Source organism: Camelina sativa, chromosome 11 (assembly GCF_000633955.1).
Source record: "Camelina sativa cultivar DH55 chromosome 11, Cs, whole genome shotgun sequence".
NCBI lineage: Eukaryota > Viridiplantae > Streptophyta > Magnoliopsida > Brassicales > Brassicaceae > Camelina > Camelina sativa.
Window position 1 is genome coordinate 26,730,231 of NC_025695.1, and position 23,865 is coordinate 26,754,095.

At 33.9% G+C, this 23,865-nt stretch overlaps 3 protein-coding genes and 1 pseudogene across 3 annotated transcripts; 2 read left to right on the plus strand and 2 right to left on the minus strand.

Annotated features, from left to right (window-relative positions):
• LOC104728368 lies at nt 4,404-5,205 on the plus strand (annotated as a pseudogene).
• On the minus strand, nt 5,474-6,332 carry LOC104728369 (transcriptional activator Myb-like). The gene is made up of 3 exons (XM_010447355.1): nt 6,182-6,332; nt 5,835-6,092; nt 5,474-5,736 (listed from the first exon to the last, which is right to left on the minus strand). Exons 1-3 carry the CDS (start codon nt 6,330-6,332, stop codon nt 5,474-5,476), a joined length of 672 nt encoding a protein of 223 aa, XP_010445657.1.
• LOC104728370 lies at nt 6,917-8,940 on the minus strand. The gene is made up of 4 exons (XM_019231962.1): nt 8,785-8,940; nt 8,027-8,701; nt 7,251-7,495; nt 6,917-7,160 (listed from the first exon to the last, which is right to left on the minus strand). Exons 3-4 carry the CDS (start codon nt 7,481-7,483, stop codon nt 6,917-6,919), a joined length of 477 nt encoding a protein of 158 aa, XP_019087507.1. The 5' UTR covers nt 7,484-7,495; nt 8,027-8,701; nt 8,785-8,940.
• Nucleotides 9,762-12,097, plus strand: LOC104728371 (pentatricopeptide repeat-containing protein At5g39710-like; the record flags this gene model as incomplete). The annotated part of the gene is made up of 1 exon (XM_010447358.1): nt 9,762-12,097. A coding segment is annotated over one exon (2,268 nt), but the record flags the coding sequence as incomplete, so codon positions are not given.

Genomic DNA, 23,865 nt, shown 5'->3' on the forward strand with positions numbered 1-23,865 from the left:
GGAGAATGAAACTTACGAGTTCTAGCTGCTATGAACGGAGAACCCAAAGATGAGGCTAACAGCGGAATTAGGTATTGGAGATCCAATTTGAGAGTTTTGGTTTATAAAAGCCAAAGATTCTTGAAATCGGACAAAAATTGGCAACTTCGACATGTTTATGCAAAGTAAAGAAGATTCACAAGGATTCAAGGAGAGGAGATTAAGGCAAACGGAAATATGGCAATATATGTGATATCATGTATGTATAAACGTGTTCTCGGGTATAAACAAATACTCACGGGTTCTCGGGTTCGGTTCGGGTAATACCCGATACCTGTGGGTATTTGGAAACGAAACCTGAATGGTGATTTATACAGAAGCGGGTCAAGGTCGGGTCGGGTTTTTGCGGGTCAGGGTCGGGTCGGTTCCTGGGATTCGATTTATTTGCCCAGGCCTAGTAGAAATAAATAAAAAAGAGCATAAAATGGAATAAAAAACAATTGGTTGTTTAAGCATAATTAGTTTTGGACCATCTTAATTAAATATATATGTAAGATAAATTTTAGAAGTTGAACTTCAATATCCAAATTTGAATTCATCTTAAATTACATTGAATATTTTTGTTCAAACTAAAATTGAAAATACCGACCGCATTATGTCATCTATGTAAAGTTTTGAGACCCTAAAAAAGTTGGTACGTATGGTTTCGGTTGAACATCTTATTATATTCCGGTTTAGATACATTAGCATATTTGCTCTCTCTATTTTGTAAACTTAAAATCTTTGGTAATTTCAAAAATTTTGTTTTCCTTTTCGACCTTTCAATAAGTGAAAAATAAAATGTTCTTTAACCATTTAAGTAACAATTAATAGTTTAAATATATCTTTTAATATTTATATAATTAAATATATATGACCCCACGATAAATTGTGATCCAAATAGATGTGCCTAATTGTGATCTATAAATACGAGATCCCACCCGATAGACAAATCTAAGAGATCCATATAGATTTGTTAGTTATTATACCCGCCTTTTTCTTTCTGATCCTCAAGCTGACATAAGAGGGGATTTGCAATTTGAACATGACAGTTAATTTCAGCTTATGTTTGGCCATTTAAACCTACCACACACATCTCCATAGGATAGAGAAAGTGTCCTCTCTTGCAATCCCTGCAATCATACCAACAATACTAGTAAGCATATTGTTGGTTCAATCACTGGGATTGAAATAGACGACACCTTATTCTATACTAAACAGAAATGTATCTAGTGGGTTTACACGGCCAAACACAAGCTCTAGCGGAAAAAAATGACAAAGGGAAAGAGAGAGACCATTTTTGGTTGTTTGGTTGTTTCTTGACGTTGAAGAGTTTTCTGGAGATGGTGAAAGCTCTAGAGAGAGAGAGAGAGAGAGAGAGAGAGAAAGAGAGATGATAGTTTTGGTTAAACTGCTTACAGAGGGACACCGAATTTATACTGGATTTTTTGTGTTTAGAAATGAATGCAGAAAAACTTATCCTAAATCTACCCCCAATTATGTACTTTAAGGTATTTTTGTGTGTGTAGTATTTTTGTTTATGTTAACCAAAAATATTTGTTACTATATATATATATATATTTAAATTACTGTATTCCAATTTTTTTAATTACCGTTTAATTCCCGTGAATACTGTATCTTTGTAAATTTGAACTATATATATATGTGTATACAAGTTTTCTGGAAAAAATATGTAAACCAATCTTTCTATACATTACTAAATTATGAAATTTTTAACTAAAATGTGATTTCTCATTTAAAATCTCATAATTTTTAAACTATGAAATATGTGATTTAAACAATTCATTTCTATTTCTTTATTTCTAAGAATAATACATATAACTAATATTTCTTAAATTAAATAATTTATATTTTATTTGGTTTGTCTATTTAATATTTTTTAATTAAAAGATGAAGGAGAAAATTTGAATATTATATTTTAAAATAATACATACATATCTTTAAATTGTTGACTAATTTTGCCTTTTATTTGGTTGTGTATCAATTGAATTATTATGTTATATTTAAATATTTTATTTTCTTTTTGTTTTATAGATAAAAGTCTACTTTTAGACCAAAATTTTTATTAAGAAATTATAGATAAAATCATAAATTTATATATATTTGGTAATATATCCTTTGTATTGTGACCAAATATTTTATTAAGAAATTATAGATAAAATCATAAAATTATATATATATTTGGTAATATATCCTTTGTATTTTATATCTAAATCAGTCAACATATGATTTATTTCCACATACAGAGTTTTTAATACTTTCTTGAAGTCGCATATGTAGAAAAAATATCATCGTGGAACAAATATGTAAAACAATATTCTATAGTCTATACATTGCCTAGTCTACTAATTTTGACCCATCAGAAACAAAATTTGTTTTACCCATTGACAAAAAAGTAATTACTAAGTTTTTCATAGCTTTAGTTTAAACTCGTAAAAATAATACATAAGTATATGATTCGGTCTGTGACTTTAAACGATTGGTTAATACTTAATAGTTAATAATGTATTTTATCTTTTAAATTTTAAATAATTGAATGCATTTCACAATTGAGGAGGAGCAAGTGTGTCACTGGTATTCACATATATTTTTATTTTCACCAAATCAGGTTCGAACCCGATCCCTCTCAAAAAGAGACGTATAATTTCACTTTTGGGCAAAGATAAAAAAAATGCATTTCATAATGTATTAGATTTTGTAAAGTTTTACATAATTGAAGTTCCTCATCATAAGCGTGTAAATTTAAATATTTGTAAAAATAAAATTAAAAAAGCATAAAATGGAATTAAAAAAATTGGTTGGTTAAGCACAATTAGATTTGGACCAACTTAATTAAATCTATTTAAGATAAATTTTAGAAGTTGAAGATGAGTATCCAAATTTTAATTCATCTTAATTACATTGAATTTTTTGTTCAAAAAAAATTAGTTTCTAATTATAAATATATAACATTTAAAATACCAAACCGCATTATGTCACTTATGTAAACAATATTTCTCCAATTGGCTTATTTGAGTTTTTTTTTTTTTTGTTTTGTGCAAAGGTATCACTCATTCATTCATTCAAACTGATAGGAGCTTACAAAGCTTAGAGTTTTAGCCAACACAAGGCATAATATAAGAAGGTTACAACCATAACTAAAAAGCGATATAAAAGATAGAGAGTTCGAGAACAGTTCCAAAAGATATTGGAGACGAGGGCGGTGAAGCACCAAATCACAAACGATTCCAAGGGAAATTGAATCTATATTCACGATCAAAGCTGAAACATGGTGAATTGTTTTTATCAACGCCGGTGAAATATATTTGAGATAAAACATATCAAAGAATTTACAAAGCAAATGGATCAACTCCGACTTCCGTTTGGTGAGAGGTCAGCGGCGTTGGATTCTTTTTTTTTTGTCAACCATTGGGCCACAATTGGCCGGTCCATTAGCCAAATTCGTACATTCGTATGAAACGGCGGGACTCGATCCCTGGTGTAATGATGCCTTCTACAAATGGACTTACTTTCTGCCATTGCATGAAAGTCACTTTACCGGCGTTGGATTCTTATGAACAATAGATTTCTATCAATCTATAAATTAAGGTCCTATTAATTCTCCAAACACTAGGAAGAAAATTGAAAAAGGGAAAAGATGAAGTTATACACTTTTGTCATATTGTATTAAACTTTGTTTTATTCCATTTGAATTGAAACAGAAGTTAAAAAAAAATACTTCCTCCGTTTCAAAATATAGGATGTTTTAGGTAAAGCACGCAGATTAAGAAGTCTTTACTTTTAACAAGTTCAACCAATCAGAAACAATACTGCATAATATAAAATACTAAACTAATCTAAAAATTGCATAGAAACTTGAAAACATCCTATATTATGAAACAAAAAACTTCTCTAAAACATCTTATATTTTGAAACGGAGGGAGTATTGGATACATGTGAAGTGATTTTAGTACGGTGACCAATGGTAAGTCTAATTGTAGAAAACAGCATTACACAAGAGATCGAATTCTAGTCTCTATGAATGTAGGATTGCGGCTAATGGTATGTTGTGGGTTAATGGTTGAAAAAAATATATATATCCAAAAAGAAATTGGTATGGTTTCGGTTGAACATCTTATTCCGGTTAAGATACATTTGCATATTTTGCTTTCTCTACTATTTTGTAAACTCTTTGGTTATTTCAATATTTTGTTTACCTTTTCGATCTTGCATAAGATCTTCTTCTTAACGCATTTGTCTGAATCGAGTCATCAAAGATTCTCTGATTTTGGTGTTTCCTTTTCTACAAATCCAAAACTTTCTGAGCAAATTGGATTTGTTTTCTCAACGGTTTGGTGGATAAAGTCGATACCTTTAGGGTAAAGATGATAGTGAATAGATATAGGGCTCCTACCATTGTCACGGGACTGTCAGGGTAAAAGAATCTCTTTAATTTTTTGGGGGGTTTATAAAAATCTGATCTTTATTTGAGAACGTGTTGTTTGGTTTACATAAGGAAGCCTTGTGAACTTGTTGAGAAAGATGGGAGATTACGGTTATCAAGAGATTTACTGGTGGAGGAACTGTGGTTGTTGATGAGTTTGATTTGCAATAGAGATGATGTTCCAAATGTTCAGCCTTATCCACGCTCTGTTATGGCTTGGAGTGGTTCTTTGTATAGCGATGTGTTTAACGGGATCAGCGGGTTTCAGCTGCGTGACAATGGTTTGTTTTGTTGAAAACTGGTGATAATCTTCTTTAGGTTTGCTTTGATCAAAAAAAAAAAAAAATCTTCTTTAGGTTTGATGTGTGTGTTTTTCTTCCGTTGGGTTTTAAAAGTTTACGTTTTTTTGTTTGTTTTCGGGTTTCAGATTATGTTTTTGGTGATCTTAAATTTGGTGGAAATGCTCAGTCGATAACGAGGAACAGATATGGATTCACCATACATCGTTTCTATGGGACTATAATGCGAATAACATGGCTTACCTTAAGCTGCCGTCAAGAGTGCCTCAGTACCGGTTGGTGTACGTATGTAGAATGAAGGAATATATTGAAAGATTGGTGTTTATAGAGAAAATCATAAATGCAGTGGGAAAATAGTTTTTGTTAAAGGAACTGAGCTTGGATGAGATCGATGATTCCCCTGGAGAGCATTTAGAATCATTGGCAAACACTAGTCAGATTTAAGAGTATTGCTCCTCTAGCTGTTTAAGTTTTTTTACCGATTGTGGAATATGTTAGATTGCCAGAATTTTAAACTCTTAGATTCTTCAGCTTTGTATTTAGGATTTTTAGTTTTTACATATAGGAACTCAGAAAATAGAAACACAAACACTTTATTTAGTCACTCTCAGACTTTATTATTAAACTTCCCAAACCGGAAATGCAACCTTGTTATGTTGATGTTTCACATGAACATAGGGATTAAAGGTTACAATATACAAAAGTTGTTTCTTCAAGAATCTCCTACCCCGAGAAAATCAATAAATTTCGGGGGTTTTCTCATCATTGTATCCTCCGCTTCTGGTGATGATGATGGTTGGGAGATGGAGACATGCGGTGTGAATAGTGCCGAGGAGGAGCCTGCAGGGAAGGTAGGGAAGTGATGTTGATGACCTGAGAGTTGCACTGGCATGCGAGCATAGAGGTTAGTAGCTTCCTCATTTGGCGTATTACAGCTGTAGTTCTTGATCCCGATACCTTCATAACTTCCATTACCTGTAAACCACACAATAATAAAAACAAAAAAAAAAAAAACTCTATTGGAGATTTGAAACGGAATCTATGAGATTGTTTAGTTTTAAGAAGACACAAACCAGGAACAGTGTAGGCATATGGATTCAGGGGGGCAGGGGAAAATGTTATGTTAGGTTCTGTTTGCCTCCATACGTTTCTGTTGAAATGCATCCTCACAGCATAGTCTGTTCTTCTATTTAGGAGCTTAGCAATCTTCGACCATTTGTTGCCATATAATTTTTGAGCTGTTATCATTAATTCTTCTTCCGCCTTGGTGAATTCTGTCTTGTTAAGCTTTGGATCGAGCTCGTGCACCCATCTCATTCTGCAACCCTGAGCTTCAAAACACTCAACAAGAAGAAAAAGAGATTCAACTTTCATGGCAAGTACCGGAAAAATAAAAAACCAACTTGTTATTAGATTTTACCTGATCTTGTTTGCATCTTCTCTGCAATGAGATTCCAGCTCTCTAGACCATAAGCTTCCACGAGCTCTATGAGTTTGAGATCTTGTGACTCTGTCCAGAGTCGTTCACCACGAGATGGCCTCTTTGTCTTCTTCTTCCTCTCTTGACGCATCTCTCTCAATGGTAATTCATTGTTTGCTCCATCCCCATTAGCTGGTCTCTGCTATAAACGTCACAAGGGTATCTTATTAAAACGAGTCTCCTCCAAAACTATGTTACATATATACAGAAACAGATACATAATGTTGTTGTTGCTTTGTTTACCGTATAAATATGCAAACCTAAGGACACACACATATGTTAAGAACAGTTTCAATCTTTTGACTTGTTTATAAAGTCAATTTAAGATTGATGATTAATGGTGAAGACAAAAATTGATGATGAAGTATTGAACAACATATTTAGTTATTAGATTAAACCAAAAGATATGATTTGTTTGTACCTTGAAAGCTGAGACCATGGGCATTGGTTGGGACAAAATTTTGTCCCTCAAATATTTTATTCTTATTTTCAGAGTTTCTTAATTTTGGTATGAGCATTGATGTCCCTCACAATTGGTCCCCTGAAAAAAATAATATTATTTTTTATTTTAAAAATTAATTATGTAAATTAAGAAGTAAAATCATATTAAAATTTTAATTCAAATAAAACATATAACATTAATATTAAAAATATAAGAAAATTAATTATGTAACATTAATATCTAAACTTATTTCTGCTCTTCCCTTGCTCAAACACTATCTTCTCTAACTGGGCTATTTTCTGCTCAGTTTCATTACGGATGTGTGAGTCGTAGTCACACGCGAATGTGATGCTATCTACCTTCTCCGTCAGCAGTTCACGTTGTCTGTTCATCTCACTTATCTCCTCCATGACTGCTGCATCCCACCACTTGTGGATATGCATATCGCCATCATCAACATTCCCACATGTGAAGAACCTGCATTAACATATACAATCGTAAATCAATTCAACCTCAGGTTAATACATTGGAAATCACTTAATAATATGGCAATGTTAAACCACTTACCTTCTGTTCTCGTTTGAGGATAGAATAGGCTGACCACCACAGTAACATACCTTGGGGAATCCGAATTCAACCTCAGGTTGGGGAGGGTATAGAGTCGCCTGAGTGTTGAGTAAGTTACTCTCAGCCTCATCCATCCGAATCAAAGCTTCTACTTCCCTCTCCTCAGTGTCCTGCGAATATCTATCATACTCATCTGAGGAATCAGGCTGAGAGTAGCTGTAGTCTTGGCCCATCGGATACTTTACCTGGAAAGCACCAAGAACAGACATATTAGAGTTACATTATTCAAGAACAGTTGTATAACATTAACAGATAACATTATTCAAGAACAGTTATAACATTAAACTAATAATACTCATACACGATTTATGGCAACAAACATCAAGTACACCAACTACATTTTTGAAACATTTAGTTACACAAACTTAGTTATACTGTCAGTTACATATATTAATGCAAATGCAACAATATATATACTCGCAGCTTTATATAACTAGCTTTAGTTACATATATTAATGCAAATGCAACATTACATATACTCGCAGCTTTATATAAGTAGCAAAACATATGAACTAGTCTACCAATCTAAAGATACAAAACATATGAACTAGTCTACCAATCTAAAGATACAAAACATATGAACTAGTCTACCAAATCATATGAACTAGTCTAAAGATACACTTGACGAATCTAAAGATACAAAACATATGAACTACTCAACCAAATCAAAAAATGATACCACAACATTTTTGATGCTAATAGAATCGATTATTTACCTTTGACAGGGAGATTGTTTGCTACTTGTTCTGTGATTTATCTTTATGTGAGGCTTCCTTTACGTGTGGCTAAGGAAACTCATAACAAACAAACAAGTGCAATGTTAAACTCGGTTTAACATAAAACAATCAAGTTTCACAACAAATAAGCGCAATACGACATAAAACAATCAATCTGCATCCCCAAATATATTTCGAAGAATTAGAAACAATTTTAAGATATTTATTAAATCATAAACTAAAATCAGGGAGAAACTAAATCGAATCCCTAAATCAAAACCCCTAAAAACTAAATCGAATCCCTAAATCAAAACCCCTAAAATCTAAATCGAATCCCTAAAGCAAAACCCCTAAAAACTAAAACGAATCCCTAAATCGAAACCCTAAATCCAAAACCTAAACATATTAAGAAACCCTAATTCGAAATTAAAATCAAAGAGAACATATACATAGAGATAGACAACAATCGAATCAAATATCAGAAACAAAACTTTTGAATCACATAAACAATCGCCTTAAACAGAAAAAGATAATACATCAAAAAAAGAAAATCATCAAAGGAAACGAAGGAAACCAGGGAAGAACACAAACCTCTTCCTATTGCAACCGATTGACGGCAGATTAGCCTTTGCTTCACCCAATTTTCAGAGAAATCACCAGGAAGAATCAAATCGCCTTCGAAAGAGAGAGAGCGTAAAGAAAGAGAGATGGAGAGGAAAAATATCGCGACCCAACAATTTTTTTTGGTTCACCCTCACCCTAATTCCACGAAGCAATAAGCCCGCGCCACGTGTCTTCAAGGACTGATGAAAAAACGTCGCGTGTGTAGATACGTTCCTCTCATATTATTTTCATTTCCATTTAAATTTAAATGTTTTATTAGGTGGGACGCCATGTGGGTATGCTGATGCATATGGTCTGACAAAGCAGACTCCATTGAAATGACACTCGAACTTCGGTTTGATTCAGTTAATTAGATAAATGCAACACAGCCAGTACTGTGAATTTATAGATGAAGAAGAACTACTACTATATATAGTACTTTGTTTTCACTTTTAGGAAAGATAAAAAGTTTTAATACTTTTGACTACAATTTTGGTTTTTATTTAAATTTTTGGGTGATTATAAATTTGACATCTTTTGACTAATTCCTTAATTGGTAGATTTACAAAGGAAAATTTGTTGAATAAGTTTTTCTTCTGAATATGGTTTCAATTTCATTTTCAGTCATCCCACTTTACTATAAAATTTTGTCATGTTTTAAAGACAGTTAAACAATTTATTAGCTCCTGACAGTGTTTATTGGTTACTGGATTTTTTTTAATCTATATATAGTCTATTTGTAAAATTATATTAAAAAAACAAAGAACTTCCCATTTAAAGTAAAATTGTTTTATATATACAATTTATTAGCTCATGACAGTGTTTTATTTGTAATTGGATTTTTTATCTATATATAAAACAAAGAAATTCCCATTTAAAGTATAATTTTACTTTTCATATTAAAGAAAATTATTTTAGATTTAGTATTTTTATTGTCAAAATTCAGTCATCATTTGTAATTTTGTATTAACCAAATTGTCATAAACTAAAACGGTTAAAAGATTTTAAAACTCAATGGACGGCCAAGATGACATCTTGATAAGAACTCAATGGACGGCAGAGATCAATTGTGCATCGTCTTCATCGTCTTCTTCGACCCTTCCTTCGTCCTAAAAAAAGGCTAAAACCCTAAATTAAACTTGTTAAATGTTTCTCTCTAAAACCCCTAATTCGACGATCGCTCTCTAGCTTAGCTTCTTCTTCATCAGATTCACTTCTTGCCGATAAAGCTTTAACCTCTCTCAGACGTCATCCTTACCAACTTCACCACCTCTCTGCAACTTTCACTCCAGAGGCAGCTTCGAATCTTCTCCTCAAATCTCAGAACGATCAAGAATTGGTCCTCAAGTTCCTAAATTGGGCGAACCCACATCAGTTCTTCACTCTCCGTTGCAAATGCATCACTCTCCACATCCTCACCAAATTCAAACTCTACAAAACAGCTCAAACCCTCGCGGAAGATGTCGCAGCCAAAACCATAGACGACGGAGACGCTTCCCTCGTCTTCACATCGCTAAAGGAGACTTACGATTTGTGCGATTCGACTTCCTCTGTTTTCGATTTGGTAGTGAAGTCTTACTCTCGTTTGAGTTTGATTGATAAGGCTCTGAGTGTTGTTCGTTTAGCTCAAGCTCATGGCTTTATGCCTGGGGTTTTGTCTTACAATGCGGTTTTAGATGCTACGATTAGATCTAAGAGAAACATTAGCTTTGCTGAGGATGTGTTCAAGGAAATGTTGGAAAGTCAAGTTTCTCCTAATGTGTTTACTTACAATATCTTGATTAGAGGGTTCTGCTTTGCTGGGAATATAGATGTTGCTTTGGGGTTTTTCAAACGAATGGAGAAGAAAGGTTGTTTACCAAATGTTGTTACTTACAATACTTACAATACTTTGATTGATGGGTATTGTAAGTTGCGTAAGATTGATGATGGGTTTGAGCTTTTGAGATCAATGGCAATGAAAGGCTTGGAGCCTAATTTGATTTCTTACAATGTTGTTATTAACGGGTTATGTAGAGAAGGGAGGATGAAGGAGACAAGTTTTGTACTTACTGAGATGAATAAGAAAGGATACTCGCTTGATGAAGTCACTTATAATACTCTTATTAAAGGTTATTGTAAAGAAGGTAACTTTCATCAAGCTCTTGTGATGCATGCTGAGATGCTGAGACATGGGTTGTCACCTAGCGTTATCACTTATACTTCACTGATACATAGTATGTGTAAGGCTGGGAATATGAACAGGGCTACTGAGTTTCTTGAACAGATGCGTGTTAGAGGGCTTTTTCCTAATGAGCGTACGTACACGACGTTGGTTGATGGGTTTTCTCAAAAGGGGTATATGAATGAAGCTTATCGGGTTTTGAAAGAGATGATTGATAATGGCTTTTCTCCTTCCATTGTGACTTATAATGCTCTGGTTAACGGGCATTGTGTTGCTGGGAAAATGGAAGATGCGATAGCAGTTCTTGAAGATATGAAGGAGAAAGGTTTGACTCCTGATGTAGTGAGTTATAGCACAGTGTTATCTGGGTTTTGTAGAAGTTATGATGTTGATGAGGCTCTTAGATTTAAGAGGGAAATGGTTGAAAAGGGTATCAAACCTGATACAATCACCTACTCGTCATTGATCCAAGGGTTTTGTGAGCAGAGAAGGACGAAGGAAGCTTGTGAGCTTTACGAGGAAATGCTGAGAGCTGGCCTTTCACCTGATGAATTTACTTACACAGCCTTGATCAATGCTTACTGTATGGAAGGTGATCTGGAAAAAGCGCTCCAGTTGCACAATGAAATGGTTGAGAAAGGTGTATTGCCCGATGTCGTCACTTACAGCGTGCTTATAAACGGGCTTAACAAACAAGCTCGAACAAGAGAAGCAAAAAGACTCTTGCTCAAGCTGTTCTACGAAGACTCAGTTCCTAGTGATGTTACATACCATACACTCATAGAAAACTGCAGTAACATCGAGTTCAAAAGCATAGTATCTCTTATTAAAGGATTCTGTATGAAAGGAATGATGGCTGAAGCTGATCGAGTTTTCGAATCCATGCTTGAGAAAAACCATAAACCCGATGGAACAGCATACAACGTTATGATCCATGGTCATTGCAGTGGTGGAGATGTCCGCAAAGCATATAGTCTGTACAAAGAGATGGTGAAATCCGGATTTCTTCTCCACACTGTGACAGTGATTGCTCTGGTTAAGGCATTGCACAAGGAAGGGAAGGTTGATGAACTAAACAGTGTGATTGAGAATGTATTAAGAAGCTGTGAACTGAGCGAACCAGAGCAAGCCAAAGTGCTTGTGGAGATCAATCATAGAGAAGGGAAAATGGTTGTGGTTCTTGATGTGCTTGCTGAAATGGCCAAAGATGGATTTCTTCCCAACGGCAAAAGTTAATCATGTATCAATTTTTTTGGTTTTAATAACTTTGAACGGTTTAGTGAGTAAAAAATCATTTGCCTTTATTTTTGTACTCCAATAGGTGAAACATTTGTTCAAAAAAAAAAAAAGTAATAATAAAATAGGTAAATAAATAAATGGTCTTTTGGCACAACCATTTTGTAAAATACTCTCTCTGTTTCAAAATATAGGATGTTTTAACTAAAACACGCAGATTAATAAATTTTTACTTTTAACAAGTTCAATTAATCAGAAACAATACTGCATAATATAAAATATTAAATTAATCTAAAAGTTGCATAGAAACTTAAAAACATCTTATATTAAGAAACAAAAAACTTCTCTAAAACATCTTATATTTTGAAATGGAGGGAGTAGTTTAGAGTAATCTTTTTAATACACAAACACGACATACAGTAAAATCTCTATAAAATAATAAACACTATAAAGTAATAAACTATAATTGAACTCGTGCTCTCTAGCATGGATTGAAATTTCTTTTGTTTCTTTTGTAAATTTTATTTAAAGAACCATATATGTGATTGTTTTAATTGTTTTAAAAGTTTTTTTCCTTTTTTGGATGAAACACTATGCCATTAAATCATATGTTGAATATGAATTATGGAAAGAAATTGGATTTTTGCCAAAATTATGAAATTGAATTTTTCCACCAAATGTTTTGAAATTTATACGTTATAAAAACCTTGTAAACGTTTTTAAAAATCTTATAAAAACCTTAAAACAATTAAAACAATTTAATAATAAAATAGGTAAATAAATAAATGATAAACAATTTTATTCTCACTTTATTATAAAATTAATAAACAATTATATTCTCAATTTTATTCTCACTTTATTATAAATAATAAAAGTAATAATAAAATAGGTAAATAAATAAATGGTCTTTTGGCACAAGCACTATCAAATAGTTTAGAGTAATATTTTTAATACACAATCATGAGATAAGTAAAACCTCTATAAGTTAATAAACTATAATTGATCTTGTGCTAGAGCACCGATTGAGATTTCTTTTGTTTATTTTGTAAATTTTATTTAAGAACCATATATGTGATCGTTTTAATTGTTTTAAAAGTTTTTTTTTCCTTTTTGGATGAAACACTATGCCATTAAATCATATATTGAATATGACTTATGGAAAGAAATTGGATTTTTGCCCAAGTTACGAAATTGGATTTTCCCGCAAAATTTTTTGAAATTTATACCTTATAAAAACCTTGTAAACGTTTTTAAAAGTCTTATAAAAACCTTCTAAAAACTTTATAAAAGCGTTTACAAGGTTTTTATAAGGTTTTTTGATAAGGTTTTATAAAGTTTATATAAAGCATTTACAAAGTTTTTATACAGTTTTTATAAGGTTATTTATAAGGATTTTATAAGGTTTTTACTTATAAAATTTTTATAAATGTCTTATAAATATTTTTAAATCGTTTTAAACCTTATAAAAAACATATAATAGCCTTATAAGGTTTGACAAAAAAAATTTGGCGGGAATTTTTTTGAAAATTTTTTGGGGGAAAAATATGTCGAAAATTGGCGGAAAATTTTTGTTTTTTATTTTATTGATTAAAATATTTTTCATGTAAGGCTAAAATAGTCATTAAAAAATAAAAGCGAGTAAAAATGAAATTGACCAAAAAAGAGGGTCTTTTTGAAAAGAAATATATCAAAAAGGTTATTTTTAAAAAAGNCTCCAGACGATTGACCCGCCTTCTCGAATTTGTTGGAAGATTTAACTCCCTCAGACGATCCTTTCCTTCCTTCACTCTTATCCAGATCCCGCGAATGTCAAATGCGAGAGCAGATTGTCTTGCTCGTTTTTCAAAATCTTTAGTTTCTGAAATTTTTTTGTAAACTCTTTCCCTTCGGTTTGGGCAACCAACCTTGGAGTTGTTTTTTAATTTAATGTATGGTTGAAGAAAAAAAAAAGATTCTCAAAAATAGCACCAATTTAAGTTTTTTTTCCAAGCTTAGTACACACTCTCATATTTTCCAAAATTAGCACACATACTCTAATTAGATATTAAATACTAAAATTATTAATTCATTATCAATTTCCTACGCGCTTTCTTAACCCAAGTGAAAATCACGTACCTCTTCTCCACATATCTCCGCCGTCTTGTTGTTGAGTGCTTACATGAGATCGGAGCTTCGACAAAATCTCCGGCGATCAATTGAAGCATTCATGTCTGCTGACATCCGCAGTTTCGAGCTGTCGCATGTGATTGAATTGGAAGATAAATCTGATTTTGAGAAGCTTCTCTCATCGGATAATTGGATCTCCATAACAGGCTGTCTCTTTTAACTTGAAGAACTCCACAGTTTCCTGATTCAATCTACGCTCAATCTGCTTCTCATGCAGATGTTGCTTCCTCTCTTCCTTCGATTCGTAATTTTCTCACTATAATGGTGATAACGATGGAGAAAGTGAGAGGGAGATGATATTTAAGATGCTTGAGATTAGGAGAAATTTGACGAAGGAGATTATCAAAAAGATTTTAGCGAGGAAAGGCAGATTTGGGATTAAGTATACAAGTAATGTGACTGATAGTTTGGGTAATTTTGTTGTTCATGTGATGATTTAAGATGTAGCGTTGAAGTGGTTGCCGGAATTTTCAGAGCCAAAGGTTTATGAAAATTAAGGAAGGATTCCGCGAAATTCAGGAAAGCTTTCTTACAATTCAAGGTGACTTTTATAAAAAATTAGGATTTCATGAGGACACTAAAGATTTTTTGACGTTATAGGTTTTTCTTCCTTTGTTGTATGTTTGTGTTTAGCTTGCAACCACATATACTATATTTCACTGTATGTTATTCAATTTTTTTTGTAGTAATTCTGGGTTTTTATATTGAATGTTTTCTTGTTTTATGAATTCAAATTTATTTTCATAAAATCATTATTCGCTTCTTTACACAATTCAAAATTTTGTTGATAGCTTGTAGAATTTTTTTCTCATGTTCTTGCAACTTCAAAAACCAGCACCTAACACTCTTTGAAAATTCATGAAGGAATCCATGAAATTCAAGAAAGCGTCCTTGAATTTGAAGATGAGCTTCATAAAAAGTTTGGAGTTCATGATGAACTTAAGGAAGACCTTCATAAAAAATCTGGACATTGGTAGACATCAGAATATGCACAAAAATGAAATTTTTACCCTTCATTGATGGAGTAATCTTTGTTATATTAGAATTTCATAAATGAAAATTTATTCATGAAAGATTGAGTGATGTTTAGGAATGATTCTTTAGAATTTAGGACAACTTTCATAAACAAAATAGAAAAAGTGAGCTCTTTGACATTACGAAAGGAATAAAAGAGTGTAACCAGTAAGCAAAGCTGTTCATTTGCAGAAAGTATAACAATAAACATTAATATAGGTTACACACCAATCTGGATGCAAACAAAAGTATTTAGGAAGAATTGAATGATGTTTAGGAAGGATCCTTTAAAATTCATAATAGCTTTCATAAAAAAAAAAAAAGAAGAAATGCCATAGCCGTTGGCAACATACATGTTGGAATTATGTTGAGTCAGGACATGTAAATTCCAACTATCAACAATGAGTAAGAAGATCAACATTGATGGAAAGATAACATCGCCTGTTTGAGAATGCATTGCTACTAGCATAGAAAATTCCAACAATAACATTCAGGTTTCTCTAGGCATTTTATCAAGAAGATAACTGAATTAATAGGAACCTACAACAGATCACTTGACCCATATGGTCAGCTGACTTTTCATTCAAAAGTGGTTCCATTATCTCACTCTATTTATTAAATGCATTGTGCTAGCCCAGAACTTCCTGTCCTTGAGAATTAACTAAAACACACATGTAAATTATTTCTACAACCTACACTTGAATTTAATAGTAACAAAGAAGACACCTAGTATAACAGCTATGCTTCAAAATATCAGACTGCAGGAACTTCATAAATACTCTATGAAAATAATATTAAAAAACATAAAATGGTGCTATCCTAGGGTATTTCTCAAAAAAAAATGTATTTCTAACAAATTCTCAAACTAGATCCGTGTGTATCCTCAACAGCTTCGGGTTTCTTCTTCAAACATCTATAATAGCATCACCAGAGCATTTGGCAGATGATCAAGAAGGCAACAAATCCCAGTACAAACTTTAGCTTATGGGTTTTGAAGAAGACTAGGAATAAGTTAAGGTGTATTTTATCATGGTTACTAGTTTCTTTTCTTTCTTGTTCTTGATCAGAAAAAGAGCACAAATGTCATTCATTTTTATAATAGATCTCAGATGCTGATCGTGGATAATGCTCTTCTCACTTAGTGAGGTTATTGTTCAGGTTTTCACAATTTTTTTGTGCGCGTTTGAAACGATCCGACCAGTTTTTTTTAATAAATAATAATAATAATAATAATATATAATAAATACTCTACAACTAGTGGTCTCATACCCACTAGCCACCTAACCACAACTAGGCATGAGCATTCGGCTACACGTTGGGGTTTGGATGGGGTATTTTGGATTTTTGGGTTTTCGTGTTTAGAGGTATAAGACCCGTTCGAGTATTTCTAGATTTCGGATTCGCGTCGGGTTCGGTTCGGGTATTTCGGGTTCGGATTCGGATTACCCGAAGTTCACAAAACTCAAAATTCTAATATCTAATTTAGTCTAAATTATTCAATAATATGCAAGATATCTGAAAATTTAGAGTATTGTTTACCCAAATTTACTAATAAACAGTTTAAATACTTCAAATTATCTAAAATATCTAAAAATCTGAATATTTTGAACACTTAGAGGGGGTTATTGGTTCTATGATTTTAACTGATTTGGAAATCCAGACAAAAGTCATGTGTTACTCAATCATTGATTTTAAAATACTTATCAAAATGATGTGTTATTGGTTTTATGATTTACAAATTCTTGTTAAAATCCCATGTTATTCATTTAATGATTTGTTTTTGGATTTCAAAATCCACATTATGTTTTAAATGGATTTGAATGGATTTGAAAGTGTAAAATAGAAGGATTCAAATCCAAGGATAAAACATGTTATTTACAAATCCATGTATTTTGATTTTTATAATTTACAATTTCATATAGATTTAGAAAACACCTCTCCAATAACAGCCCGTTATATTATTAAATTATGAATATTACAAATATATTACTATTATATATTAATATTGTGGGTATATTCGGATACCCGTTCGGATTTCGGTTCGGATCGGGTTCGGGTTCGGGTTTTCGGATTTAGAGATTTAGAAGCTGTTCGGATATTTTACAATTTCGGATACATATTCGGATCGGATTTTCAGATCGCGTTCGGATCCGGGTATTTGCCTAGGCCTAACCACAACCAAACCAATCAGCGGAAAATAAACCATACAATAACTAATAAATATCCAATAAATAACCAATATGTAAAACATAACAAATATCCAATAACCAAAGAGTAGGAAACATAGAACCAGCAACCTAGAAATGTTCTAATGACTCAACTCTAGCAACCTAGCAATGCCAGACAACAACCAATCGAGTTACTAAAACATCCTCCTCTTCATTGCCTTGATTCCACGATCACACTTTGCCTTTACCTGCACCACAAACACAAATTGAGATGCATGAGTATTTTACAAACACTTAGTAAGGCAATCCTCTCATCTACTGGGCTATACACACAAGCAATAGAGACATCTCTAACCATCAACCAACAATCAACAACCAATAATAACAAACCAGGACTGTACATCGACCGACACCAACTGGGGTTGCATCGACCGACACAAGCTTGCATCCACCGATGCAAGATACATTTGCAACGACCGACACGCACATTGCATCGACCGACGCATGCTCGATATAGCACGAAAACCCTAGGTTTAACGCGCCGTCCTCGCATTTGCATCGACCGATGCACATGTCGAGCATCGTTTTTCCCAAACCTTTTCGCCGGATCTTCGTTCCTACAACCACAAAACTCGATCCCAAGCCACAAGAAAGCTTCCTAACGTCCCAAATAACATTCTAACAAGCCAAACAACACATAAACAAGCAGATCATAGAATTATCCATCTTAGATAAGCCATGGTCATGCACTTACCTTTGCAAAGAAGATTCTGAACCTTAAACAAGCAAAACAACGCTCCTAGGAAGCTCCTACAACGACCCCAGCTATAGATCTCTACAGGAACAGCTTCCAATCTCCCAAGAACCTCAAGAACACTCAAGAACTCTTTTCTCCCTTTCTTTTCTCTCAAAAACGGCCGAACGCGTCGAATGAGACAAAAAACTCGAGTTAAGAGTTTTTCTCTAACCCAAAATGCAGCATTTAACTTAAACATGTCCGCACAAAACCGACCTTGCATCGACCGATGTATCCCTTAAACCGGGAATCCGGTTCGCAAATGTTACAATTCTCCCCCCAAAAACATAGATTCGTCCTCGAATCTCGAACGACCATGCGCTCCCACATCTGCAGCCACTGGCTGCCGCTCCTCCACCACCACTGGTAGCACTACCTGAGCCTGAGCCGGTGCCACTGCCGGCAACCGCTCCAACAACTGTGCTAACAAGCCCGCAAGATCCACTCCTCCAAGGACTCCACCCGTTGGGACTCCCACACCCGGAACCCTATCACCACCGGCCACTCAAGGACCAACACCGTCCCCACCGGCCACACTCATGGATCCCTCCTGAAGGCCCTGCGACTCGCCAACACCCTCAGCTGTCACACTCTGGTCCACAGTGTCACTAACTGCTGGGGCTCTGCCCCTACCACGACCATGTCCGCTTCCACGACCACGTTCGCGTCCACGACCATGACCAGCAACATCATCCTCTCTAACCATCTACACTACCATGAACAGAAGGCTAAGCAAGCAATTTAAACATAACTCACCGTGGAATCACACAGTAGGCTCGAAGAGGATGTTCTAGGACTCCATGCCACCTCTTAGTGGGCCCCATGTCCAATCCCATTCCATGGGCCCACTTTCCTTAATGGGCCTCACGTCCTCTCACTAGGCCCGTGAGCCCATCCATATCCGACGGCCGATTTGCTACGTCCGGAAGGCTATAAAGACTTGTTACCGTCCCTACAAATCACCACATGATCTTTCCTTGTGTTTTGTCCTCACTCGCACAGTTTCGACAGTCACTTCGCGGAAGGTCACCCATCCTGAGACTACTCCAGCATAAGCACGCTTAACTGTGGAGTTCTCTCAGGACGTTTGACCGAAAAGATAAGTGTACTTTGGTGACATAGATGGTCAAATCAATTCTTTTAAACCTCTCTGCAAGTCTCTGAAACCGGGGTGTCACAATTCACCCCCACTAATAGATCCCAATGTCCGCGTTGCGCACCAAGACCGTCACCCCCGACGGTGTAAGCCCACTCGACTCCACACTCGTCTGGGTTTGGTTCTGATACCACTTGAAACGCCCCGACCGCCACCTCTTAGTGGGCCCATGTCCAATCCCAGTCCATGGGCCCACTTTCCTTAATGGGCCTCACGTCCTCTCACTAGGTCCGTGAGCCCATCCATATCTGACGGCCGGTTTGCTACGTCCAGAAGGCTTTAAAGACTTGTTACCGTCCCTACAAATTACCACATGATTTTTCCCTGTGTTTTGTCCTCACTCGCACAGTTCCGACAGTCACTTCCTGGAAGGTCACTCATCCTGAGACTACTCCATCATAAGCACGCTTAACTGTGGAGTGCTCTCGGGATCCTTGACCGAACAGATAATTGCACTTTGGTGACATAGGTGGCCAAATCAATTCTTTTAAACCTCTCGGCAAGTCTCTGAAACTGTGGTGTCACAGCGTTTGACTCACCAAGGTGTGGTTTCCTTTAGGTTCTCTCTTCTGACTTAAAAATTAATGTATAAAAACTTTTTAGTAGAAGATTAATATAGATAGATATACTGGGCATTCTAAAAAATATCTCTTTTTCTATGCTCCTTTTTAAAAATACTCTTGAAACAACCCGACCCATTTTTTTCTTTTATATAATAATATAATTAAATACCCTATAATATTTTATTACAACCTAAACAATAAACCAACAACAAATCAACATGCCCAACGTAAGACAAACCAAACCAACTTCAATTTAATATAAATACAATACCAATCATAACCAATATAAACCAGCAACCTAGCATACTTCTAACAATGTTCCAACAACAAAATAACATAAACACATCACAACAACCGAGACCTTAGATCATACTCCTCATCATCGTCATGATTCCACGCTTCACATGCATTACCTGCACCACAAACACAATGAGATGCGTAAGTATTACCAAAAATACCCAGTGAGACGATCCTCCCATCTACGAGCTATACACACAAGCAAATCAAGAGTAAAACCACAAATAAAACATAACAAACCAGCCATTAAACAGAAGATCTGATAATATATTCACCACACCTACACATCATCACACAAAACAAGTCATACAACTCAATCGCTCAGATAAGCTCATGGTCACGCACTCACCTTATCAACCTGATTATAACAACAAATACAACCAGTTGAGACTCTCCTAACGTCTACAACAGCCGAGAAACGCCCTACAACAAACCACACAACCAAAAACGATTTTATAGCAAAACTGGACAGAAACCAACTGTTAACTATCAAATCCCTCCCGAAACACCCGCTGGTCTCAATCCACGACTGAGAAGAAACACCCCACGAGACTGTCGATATCTCCTAGAATATTAATTCAAATTCACTTCTATAAAATGGAGAGTGTACGAATATCTCTTAGCTACTATCCTATCAAAAATCAATACCTTTCGAAACGATTTGAGCAGTCGGCCCTCCTTCTCCCAAATCCTAACGATTCTGCTCCTTCTCCTTCTTTCTAAGATAAAGCTTGTTGATCTCTTTCTCCTTCTCCTTCACACCAAATCGACCAAGGCTCTCTTTCGTCTTCTTTCTAAGTGTCGAAAATTCACAAAAAAAGGAAGGCGGCATCCAGAGCTTATAAACACTCTCTTAGGATTTCTCAAAACAGACTCTAAACAGGAAGAACTTAAATCAAACCGGCCAATTTCTAAAATTAGAAAAACAGGATGTTACAACTCTCCATGTTGACCATTTTCAAAACAACCCTTCTTTATGTACAAAACGACAAAATTACATTTTTTTATTGAGAGAAAGAATTTATAGTTACCAAAATTAAAAAATTATGCCAAAAAATGAAAAAAAATATCCCGCCAAAAGTTATTTTTTACCGCCAAAATCAAAAAAATTCCGGCAAAAAAATGAAAACAATTCCCGCCAAAATTACTAAATTAGATTTTTCCGCCAAAAATTTTGAAATATATACCTTATAAAAACCTTGTAAATGCTTCTAAAAATCTTATAAAAAATTTATAATAAAAGTTTTTCTATAAGGTTTTTATAGGGTTTTTATAAGATTTTTTATAAGGCTTTTTATAAGGTTTCTACTTATAAAACTTTATAAATATCTTATAAATATTTTAAAATCGTTTAAAACCTTACAAAAACCTTATAAAAACCTTCTAATTTTTTTTTGGTAAGAAGTTTTTTTTGTACTTTGACAAAAAATTATTTGGCGGGAAATATTTTCAAAAAAATTTTGGTGGAAGGAAAAAATTGTCGAAAATTTTTTTGGCAGAAAAAAATTATATATTGTCTTATTGATTAAAATATTTATATAAGAGTAAAATGGTCATTAAAAATTAAAAGATTGCAAAAATGAAAATGGCCAAAAATAAGGTATTTTTGAAAAGAGTATTTCTAAATGACTTTGCGTAATTAGCCATTTACTTTTTTTTGTCACGCTCTCTTCATTATTGAGATATATTTCGATTTCCATATCTTTCTATTGACATTGCGTAATTAGTTGTTGAGGGATTTGATTACAAAAAAGGAAATAATATATACTTTGCGAAAATCTCATGTAATTCCTAATCTCAATTCGTTTAAGCTTTTGTTTTTTGTCAACCATTGGGCCATAACTGGCCGGCCCATTAGCCAAATTCTTACATTCGTAGGAAGCAAAACTCGATCTCTGGTGTGATGGTGCCTTCTACAAATGAACTTACCTCCTGCCACTGCACTAAGATCAAATTCGTTTAAGCTTATGATATCTATTTGTCATTATTATAATTTTCCATCAAATAGTATATAGTATATCAAATTGGCAAGTATATGAAATGTGGCTTTGAAAAATCCAAACAGTAGTTGGTTAATAGAAAATATCCATCACAATTAACTATATCAAATTGAGTGGAATCTATCAAAAAGGGTATTTCTAAAAATTCTCTAGTTTATAGGCTATTAAAATCTGATAATTGATATTATTATTCATAAATTTGAATTTATTTATGTCATATGTATAAGCCAATTTGTTTATAGTATTCGTAATCTATTGTCAATAATGTTTCTAAATATTACAAATTCAACTCCATAAAATTTATAACATCTGAAAGTCTAATCTTATTTTACTAAAATTGTCTCAATTCATAATTTTTTAGAAATTTAAATAATTCAAAATATAACTATAAATTAAATAAAGATGGGTTAAATGGAAAAAAAAACTCATCTTGCATTACTTTTATTTGGGCATATTTAAATGTTTATTAATTTTAGGCCTTAAAATAAAACTTTAAAATATAACCTTGAGGCTTTTTAGTATATAATTTCATCAAAATTAATTATTTATATAATGTAAACTTCTAAAAATTGGACCTTAAATTTTTTGTTCCTGTGCAAATGCACTTGTTGCACTTGCTCATCGCCGGCCCTGTCCCTAACGCATCCATCACGTATTAGGTATTTGAGACAAGCCTAGTTGAATTGCGGTGTAGATCAAAATGTAATAAGTGTTCCTCATTGCAAAACTCGGGATCAAGACCTCGATCGCTTTCTTGAGAGATTTGCCGCCCGTGACATTGTAGACTATATCGGTACCAACTTGGACCAACATTTGTTGTGACATTCTTTATGTTTTAGTCTTTTTTAGGCTTTCAAAATATATATTCCCAACGAAAGTATCTTTTAACATTTTCGATTTTCAAAATATTATTTACTTTCTTCATTCTCAAAAAGTTTATTAGTAAGAGCTTTCAATATATATACCACATTAACCAAGAGTATAAGATGAACTTTGGGAGTTTAATGGTATCGCTAAAACAAGTGATCCACATTCGTGTAAATAGAGTTTACCGAGAAGACATCCAAAGCCATATAAATAAATTAATAGTCGTAATCTTTTTTTGTTTGATTACGAACGTAAGAACTTGATAACGACGACACATAATACGAAGGCATGTAGACGGAGTGAAGTCTAGATTTTTTACCAGACACGACTCTGTTCCATCAAACACCTGTTTAGATCAACCACATATCATTTTGGAGTGCTATCGAATTATTCAAAATTTAATAAATTAACCAAGAAGTAAATTATCATAGATGATTGTATCTCTTTGTTATGGGTTTCGCCCACGTACCCTATGCTGCGTTCATGTTACCCATTTTAAATTTTTCGTAATATACATGTTGCTTTCATCTTTCTTCAGTTTAATGGAAATATATTTTTTTGACCATTCTCAATAGTAGTTTCTACGTATACGAAGCATAGCTAAATTTAGATTGAAATTTGTTTCGCTTCTGCCGGTCAAGTGGTGCATTCCTTTGGAAGTGACTAGTTTCTACCATACATGGGATTTTTGTTAAAAATGCCAACAAAAAAAAAAAAATCTTTTGGATATACCATTTTTTAATAATTTGTGAATTAAAGCAATAAGGCTCAGTAGTTAGGGCACAGGAAAACTGAGGTCGGGGGCGGGG